Consider the following 8982-nt stretch of genomic DNA (forward strand, 5'->3'; position numbering starts at 1 on the left):
CGAGGGGCGCGTGCCCGGCCCGGCGAGGGGCAGGGGGCCTGACGCCCGGGGGGTGCGTGCCCGGCCCGGCGAGGGGCAGGGGGCCTGGCGCCCAAGGGGTGTGTCTGTAACCCACACACCTTCTGGGTGTGGTGTTCTGTCCCATCTAGTGGCACCAAGATCACTTAGAGAGCGAGCAATTAATGAATCTGCTCTACAGCCTTTAGCTCATGCACCAAGCTCCACAGACCCCAGGTTCGATCCCGCCTGCTGACAACCGGGGTCTGTCAGCCTTACACGTTCCCAGCCCGGAGAGGGGCAGGGGCCGGAGCCCGGAGAGGGCCCTGTAACTCTGACAGACTGGGGGCATTTGGGGCACCTGCATTTCTTCCCTCTGAGAGCCTGTGACCAGGAATATGGTGCTTTCTGCAAACAGCAGATTGTCTAACAGCAGGGACAAAGCTCTAGAGGGAGAAGGATTTTAGAAGAACTAGTGTACGTGCATGTGTCTGACCTAGAGTCCTACTGTAACTGTCCCCAGCTGGAGCTAGGCAGCCCAGCTCCTCCAGCCAGCCCTCCTCCAGGCTCCTGTGTCTTCCATCTGCCTCCCCCTCCCCCTGCACTGTCCTCAGAGCAGCTTTTACATCCTGCCAGGTTCTTGGTTAGTCTCAGCAGGCTTTGTCCTGCCTGGTCAAACCAGTTTTGTAGGCTCAGCAGGTGATCGAACAAGAGTCCCCAGAATTAAGTGCTGGCAGCACTATCCCCATACCACTGCTTGAGCCTCGTCCATCCTGCCGGGACAGCTCCCTTAGGGAGAGGCACTGACTTAGGGAAAACACCAGGCTGACATACAGTGGTAAGGGATTATCAGCGAGCAGCTCGCTATTCCTCACACTGGTCTTCCCTTTCCAGGGTACAGGGCCCGTGCAGCTCCCTCTGCCCAGAGACGGGTTTCACCCCTTGTGCTGCTGAGAGACCCTGAGTACACAGCCCTAGAGAGGGAATCTCAGCATTTATCTACAGGACAGGCCCAGTGCAGGCAGGGCAAACTTCCCCACATGGCCCTAGGGGAGCCTCTCTGCAAAGCCAGCCAGCCCCTGGTCAGCTGTGATTGGTCAGTGTGGACACTTCTGCATTAGGGACTGGGCTGCCACCTCCCGGTACATAACACAACACAACACACACATTTCCTACAGACCAGCCAGCAGGTCACACTGACCCATGTTGGATCTGATCTGGTGTTCACAATGAAAGTGCCGCCCTGTTCCCTCTTCTATGCTGTACCACCACAACTCCCAGAACAAGCAGGGCTGGAACAGGCTGGTATTATAAATCAGACACTAGCAGGGTCAAGCCAGGACATATCCCCAAGTTTTACCACTAGATGGCAGCTCAAGAACAATTATTTGTACTGTATTACTAGATGCCACCCATAAATCAGGACCCCGCTGTGCTAGGTGCTGTACATACAGTAAAGAGACTCCCTGCCCCAAAGCTCTTACCAGCTAAGTCCAAATGAGGGGCTGACCAAACTGCAGCTGACAGAATTCTGCAATGTATCCTGCAAGGGCGTGGAGCACATGTAGCATTGTATTCTGGTACTTGTAGTCTTCACAGGCTGCACCTTCATTGTACCTTCACTGCACCTCACACATCCTTAAACTAGGTGTGAACTTGGGAAGCTGCCAACGCACACGATGTACTCAGCATTCCCTTCCTCTCACACGCTGCAATGGAGAGATCTTTAAAACACTCCAGCCCCCACCCATTCCTGGCTCCTCCTTCCTTTGATCTGTACCACTTTGCCACCTGCTGCCCTTCCAGTGCATTGGCAGCACTTTGCTTCGCTTTGCTTCCCACACACTGATAAAGAGCTGGATTCTGGAAAGCCTGCCTGGGGCTTTTATTATGGGTGTTTGTATCTATTGGCTAGAGCAGGGCTTCTCAAACGTCATTGTATCAAAACCCCCTTGTGACAACAATTACTACAGGGCCCTTGTGTGTGGGGGTGGGGAACAGAAGCCTGAGCCCGCCTCAACCCTGCTGCTGGGAGAGCCTGAGCCCCACCACTCTGGACGGGGGGCGGGGGGCCAAAGCTGAAGCCCAAGGCCTTAGTTCAGCCCCAGGCAGTGGGGCTGTAACCTGAGCTCTGCCACCCAGGACTGAAGCCCTAGGGCTTGGGCTTCGGCCCCAAGTTGTGGGGCTTGGGCTTCAGCCCTGGCAGGGGTGGCTCTATGTATTTTTCGCCTCAAGCACGGCAGTCAGGCGGCTTTTGGCAGCATGCCTGCGGGAGGTCTGCCAGTTCCGCGCCTTTGGTGTACCCGCCGCCGAATTGCCGCCGAAACCATGGGACCGGCGGACCTCCCGCAGGCATGCCGCCAAAGGCAGCCTGAGTGCCGGCCTCACGGTGACTGGCAGGCCACCCCCCTCGGCTTGCCACCCCAGGCATGCACTTGCTGTGCTGGTGCCTGGAGCCGCCCTGAGCCCCAGCAAGTCTAAGCCAGCTCTGGTGACCCCATTAAAATGGGGTCGCGACCCACTTTGGGGTCCCAACTCACAGTGTGAGAACTGCTGGGCTAGAGCAAGGACTACTGAACTCCGTTCCCAACTTTGCCACTAGCTCCCACCTTGAGCTTGGGCAGGTCATGTCATTCATCCGTGCCTCAGTTTCCCCATCTGGTGAGTGGGAATTATGCTTCATGAGGGTCTGAAAGTAAAGTGCTTTGAGATCCATGGATGACTGCATAGAAACGGAAAGCCAGATCGGTTAGTCCGGTAAAATCTGCCTACCATTTCAAGGGCACCGTTAGGGAGCCCCTGTCCCTGCCAGAGACACCTACCGGATCTATGCCCTGCTGGACTCTCCCAATCGGACCTCTGGGGAGCTCCCATCCCCGTCATACACAATATCTCTCCATTAGCATGCCATGTGCTCTGGGGACCCGACGGTATCTGCAATGATCTGGGATTTGGAGCCTCTTCCTGGCTCACTGCTGCAGCTCCCAGTCCCAGCTGTCACTGGAGAAGTCCCACTCCCTACTATTCCCACGGGCTTGCTCCGACCCCAAGATGTTCTGCTTCGCCTCCCCACACACAAGCGCTGGCTGGGGGCAGGTGACTCCTTGGGACTAGACTACCTTGGGCAGGCATCACCCCACACTGGAGTCCAGGTCACGGGGTAATTCAAGGCAGAGCCCCAGCATCTCTCCTAATGGGAGAGCCAATGGATGAGCCACATCTCCCCCGAAGAAGTAAACGCAGGGTCCTCACCGATTCTGGCCACTGAATCCCAACATTGGGGGAACTCATAGAGTGTAAGGCCAGAAGGTACCCCCAGATCATCCCATGTGACCTCCTGTCTATCACAGGCCACCAACACCCACCCACTAAACCCACAACCGATGGGAAATGAGGGGAACTTGTGACAGCAGCGGCGGGGACAGGGTCTGCAGTTTGGCAGCAAGACCTGATGTCCCTGTTTCCCTGAATCAGTCTCCTGTGGGAACAAACACAGAAATCCCAGTGTGCTGGGACTCATCTCCATAGATAATTTACAGTTCAGACATCACTAAACCCAGCACTCTGCTCAGCCAGACTGCAATGGGAGAATGCCCATCAGTTGTGACAGCATTAGAGGAACAGGAAGTTTCAGTCTTAGAACCATTGTTCTGGACACACGAAGAAGGTAACAGTTCTTATAAATTGGCAGTAGCGCCTAGAGGCCTTAGCCAAGAGCAGGATATCTTTGTGCTAAGCACGCTGACAAACCCTGCCCCACAGACCTTACAATGGGAATAAATGAGACAAACCAAAGGGTGAGAGAAATCTGGTATTATCCCCATTTGACAGCTGGTGAACTGAGGCACCGCGAGGTTAAATGACTTGCCCAATGTCTCCCAGGAGGTCTGTAGCAGAGCCAGGAATTGAACTCAGCCCACTCAAGTACCATAAGCACAACTTCCTCTTTAAAGTGCTGTGGGCATACAGGGATTCCGGAACAGCTTGGGCTGAAACACGTGCTCAGACAAAAACCAAAGCAAGACATTAAAACGGTCAGTCTGTGCTAGTGAACTTTATTTACAGTGTGCACCTGACCCCAGAAACAATCAACACATACATGTGATGTGTACAGTCAGGGCCGTAACCAGGGCAGGCCGAGTGGGGCAGAAAAATGACCAAACAAAACGATAGGGGGCACAAGTAGGCTTGCTCGTCCCAGGCCTAGTTACGGCTCCGTACATGGTAAGTACCCAACTAAGATTGAGCCCTTCCTGTGCACTGCCTGGGATCGCTGGCGTAGTCCAAGGCCCGGGATTGTGCTAGCACCTTGAGAATGCTGCAGCCAGGGAAGGGTTTTCCATCCATGGGTTTGCAGCCTTCATGCTCTCACTCCACTTGACTTGGACGGATATAAAATCAAATGCACTGAAGTTGCTTTTGCCTTAATACCGCCTGACTTACTGCGCAACACACCAGTCCAGGTTTAATACCACGCCCCCATCCCTTCCAAAGCAGATGGGATAGAATCAGTTTAATCACTAGAGGTGGGATACTCTTTCCTGAGGAAAGTTCTGGAACCCTTTCCCCATCACATTGACTCAGTTTTTCTTGGAAGGGCTGGTACCAGCCAAAGGAGAAACCATGGACTGAGACTTCCTCAGCCTCTCTCCAGGTCACAGCCCAAAGGTGACCTGGCAAAGGGTACAATACATTGGCCTTGGGTTCTTTTACTGCTTCTTTATGATGGCGAAACACGGTCTGAAGGGGTTTGTCATTGAAAAAAAAATTCTGCTTGTTTTTCACAATTCAATTCAAGTCCCGCCCGGCTTGGAAAGATTTGATGGTGACAGGAGAACTTGCAAAATGATGAGATCGCAAAAGCCAAGAGAGTGAAAGCGGAGTACCTGAGAGGGTGAGACAAAGGAATGTCTAATCAGACTGTTGGGGGCGTTTTGAGGGGGAGTGTTGGTTGTCAGGCATATTTAACTCCAATGACAAATTAACATTCTGAGGAAAGGCTGCCTTTGCTAAAGATCAACACACCCAGCCCTTCGCTTCTGCTGTGAGAGCTCACACTATATATCCCTAAGACCTCCCCACCCCTCAGCAAAACCAGGGAGACCAGACATGACAGTCCTGAGATTTCTAAAGTACAAACTCGCTCTCTTGCTCAACCTTTTTGCAATCATAAAGCAGCAAAAAAAAAAAAAAAGAGCAAAAGTTCCACTAAAAAAAATTCCTTCGCACGTCATTTTTAAGCTTCTGTCCTGGGGAACGAGGACAGATCGCTCAGGTTTCAGGAAGACTATAAAACTGGAGCATGAAGCTACCCTTAGAGACAGTGCACTGCTTTGGCAGGGGGCACTCACACTGTGTGCATGCTGATGCATTTTTTGCTTACTGAAAAGGAATGGGAAGAAACACGTGTGTGTATTCACACATAGCTGTGCACAGACATGTGCACATACACACACAGAGCTTAAAGCCAGGCCCAGTGCCAGCTCCCCTGATTTGACTGCAAGCCTAGCAAAGTTATGTAAACACACATGTACAGGTTTGCACACATTTCATTTCATTTTTGCCTTCCAGTTTAGCCCTGTTCTAAATGGCAGCCATCCGATCACTGTCAGCAGGACCGAAGCCACAGGCTGCCCTCAGCAAGATGACTGCCATGTCCCTTTGACACTGCAGGTGAACAAGGCCTTCAGTTCCCCCAGCAGGAATGGCCACCACCTCCCATTGCTCCCAGTGGGGAAGAAGCAAGGTGTCCCAGGAGTGGGGGTGGCCATGTGTGGGTCAGGCCGGAGAATGTGGAGACCCGGGAATGGGGCTGCCAAAGGGGACAGGGAGGGAACGGTGCGGCGCCAGACTGAGGGGATGTGCGTATGGCTCAGGCGAATGTGGGGAAGTAGAGGGGAGCATGAATGGGGAAGCTGCCTGTTAGGTAGGGAGGAGGATAGAATGGCAGCTCCCATGCCCCAGGGATTGGGAGGGGAAGCGGAGGCCTGGCCGAGTATCTTTTTGGGTCATGTGTTGCAAGGTGGATTTTGGCCCTAATGGGGCTGGTGAGGAGGAGCTTTCCCAGACAGGTGAGACCCTCAGAGATTAGGTAAACACTAGCCTGACTGATCATAAAATAGCCCCACACCATGGGGCTGGCCATGCCGACGTCACCCCTCTGCAGTCAGCCATTCCTACCCGCCATGCCCTGCTTGCTGCAGACCCTGGCACGCTCCCCTCCCCCAGCCCAGCACCCAGCCCTCTAAGCATACACACCACTGTTTGCATAGCCCCAGCCCTCGAACTTTCATTTCCTGGAGGGAGGGCGGGAGCCCTGGGTGCTGTTTACCTGTCTTCAGACCAGAGTTTGTGGCATAGGAAAGTTTCTCCGAGTCACAGCAGGCGGCTGCATCACAACACACTAACTAGCCAGGACTCGGTAACCCAGCCTCAGCCCCAGCCCCCTGATGCTCTTTGGGCTTCCAGGGCCCAATCTGGCACATGCTGAAATCAATGCAAAGACTCCCATTGACTTCAGTGGGCTTTGGATTGGGATCCCCCCATTCCTGACCTCCCCGCCCTTCTACGGCTCACTCACAGTTTGCTGTACACACGGGGCAACAGGCAGCATGTTCTGTCCGTGTCCCTCCCTTCCTGTCCCATCCCCTACACACATGTCCTGCAAGGAATGCCCTGATTCCCTGCAGCAGCACCTGGGCCCCAGCAGTAGCCACCTGCAGCAGCAGCCAAACCAAATACACACAGAACCCTCTGGTGCATGGACATGCCAAGAAGGCAAGGATGGGGGGGAAGAAATGCAAAACAGCCGAGGCCAAAGCAGCTCCCCACTGAGCGACGGGCGGCCCCGGTCCCTTCCCACCACTTCAGTGCTGATAGCTTCCACTGCAGGCCTGTACCCCCGCCCCCCGGGTGAGGCTGATCGCGCTCCGTTACGCTGTCCTGGTCACGAAGACCATCTTGGAGGAGTAGACCAGGTCGATGATGTAGGCGATGAGGTTGAAGAAGGTGAGGAAGGTCACGCCCAGCAGTTTGTTCCATGAGCAACTGCTGTCACATGAACTGGGTCTGGGGTTCCCTCTGAAGTTGAAGATGGGCCAGATGATGGCAGCCGTCAGGTACAGGAGCACAGCCAAGGCGTTGTAACCCACCAGGACTTTCTCCAAAGGGAAGGGTATGTAGGTGAGACACCGGCCAATGGTGAGGATGATGATGAGCAGCGTGACAATGAAGCAGATGCTGTAGACGGCTATGCACCATTGCTGGCCGGGTTCGATCTTATATGGCTTGGGGTCACTCACTAAGGAGAAGATAAGACAAGCCACATAGGCCTCAAACACCTTCAAGAGGCCAGGGACAGTGGCGAGGAAGCTGCTGATATCTCCAGGCCTGGCTCGGGTCAGTCCAACCTCGATGGCGTAGGCAATGAAGCAGATGCAGGACATGGCTGTAGCTGCTGCCTGATAAGCACAAATGCCAGAGCAAGAGCCGGTGAGGAAGGTGGAAGGGTACATGATGGAGGAGGTGAAGACCATGAGCGCTGCCAGCATGGCGAAGGCACTGGTGAAGTCATCCCAGGACAGTGGCAGCTTCTCAGAAAAGCCAAACAGCTCCACCACCACGATCAGAACAGACACGATGAAGCAGAAGCACCAGGTGAACATGCACCAAGCCCCATAGGGACCTTGGAAGTGGTTTGAAGCAGCCACCAGACTGAAGGCTGTGCACGACAGGAAGATCTCAAAGAACCGGACAATCCCCACAGGGATGATCAAGGAGCGGAAATTCAGCTCGATGACTGGCATGATGCCCTTGGCACGAGAGAACCCCAGCAACCTGTGCCAACCGCAGCAGCCTCTGCCTCTCAAACTGCAGAGCCAGGTGAGAAGGCAAGGAATTCAGGCCCCCTCGCCCACAAAGCTTAGCCCAGGCTGGCATGCACTGGGCGTGAAGGGCTGGAGCAGGTCTGGAAGGCTGTATTGTTAGACCAGAGTGCGCGGTGCCAGTCTTGGGTACAGCCTACCTGCCTGGCTCTCAGCACCGCCCAAGCGGAGTACCAGGGAAAGCAGATGCAATTGGAGTTTCCTCTTATCTGGGCAAAGGGGGTGGGCCCTTGGTTCAGGGAGATGGAGCTAGGGAGGAAACACTTAATAAAATGGCTGATTATCCTACACTCTGCCTGAGCCCAGCCTGGAGCGAGCAGGAAGGCTTCCCCCCTGCCCTCCCAGCTCTCTGCCTTTCACTGTCCCCACCCGTTCTCCAGCTCTGCACAATGCTGGATGGTGAAGGGCTTTTTTGGCATCGAGGGGGCTGGCTGCCTGGCCTGCTCCTGGAGCTGAATTCCAGGAGGTGCCCCTGTACTCGCTCAGCCTCTCCGCTCAGGGCGGGGCAGCAGCAGAGTAGATCATTAACAGGGGAGCTGGTTAAAGAGCAACTCATGGTGTCGCTGCAGCTGGCTGGTTCCTGGAAACTCTCTGTAACTAGATCGCCTGCCCCCTCCACTCACACTGCCATGCTCCAAAGCCTCTGTCCATGCAGACTCACTCCTCACTGAGCCTGCTGCCCCCCCGGCCCCATGGGGTCCTTCACACCTGGGCGAGGTGTGTGTATGCGGGGCCTACAGGGCTGATTCTGATTTCACCCACGCTGGTGTAAATGAGGAGGCACTGCAATGAAGTCAACAGGGCTACACCCAGGGCCGACTCCAGACCCCAGCGCGCCCATGGGGCGGCATGCCGCGGGGAGCGCTCTTCCTGTCGCCGGGAGGGCGGCAGGCGGCTCTGGTGGACCTCCCGCAGGCATGCCTGCGGATGCTCCACCGGAGCCGCGGGAGCAGCGGACCCTCCGCAGGCACATCTGCAGGAGGTCCACTGGAACCGCGGGACCGGCGACCGCCAGAGCGCCCCCCCGCGCCGTGCCGCCGTGCTTGGGGCGGTGAAATTACTAGAGCCGCCCCTGGCTACACCACTGCAAAGCTGGGGCCAG

At 55.3% G+C, this 8982-nt stretch overlaps 1 protein-coding gene across 1 annotated transcript; it reads right to left on the reverse strand.

The window, feature by feature from the left end:
* Positions 1–4043: 4043 nt before the first annotated feature.
* LOC120372805 (myeloid-associated differentiation marker homolog) lies at positions 4044–8706 on the reverse strand. The gene has a single exon (XM_039490189.1). The coding sequence runs from the start codon at positions 7800–7802 to the stop codon at positions 6930–6932; it is 873 nt and encodes a 290-aa protein (XP_039346123.1). The 5' UTR covers positions 7803–8706; the 3' UTR covers positions 4044–6929.
* Positions 8707–8982: the final 276 nt, after the last annotated feature.

The sequence above is a fragment of the Mauremys reevesii genome, linkage group 10 (genome assembly GCF_016161935.1).
Source record: "Mauremys reevesii isolate NIE-2019 linkage group 10, ASM1616193v1, whole genome shotgun sequence".
In the NCBI taxonomy this organism is placed as follows: domain Eukaryota; kingdom Metazoa; phylum Chordata; order Testudines; family Geoemydidae; genus Mauremys; species Mauremys reevesii.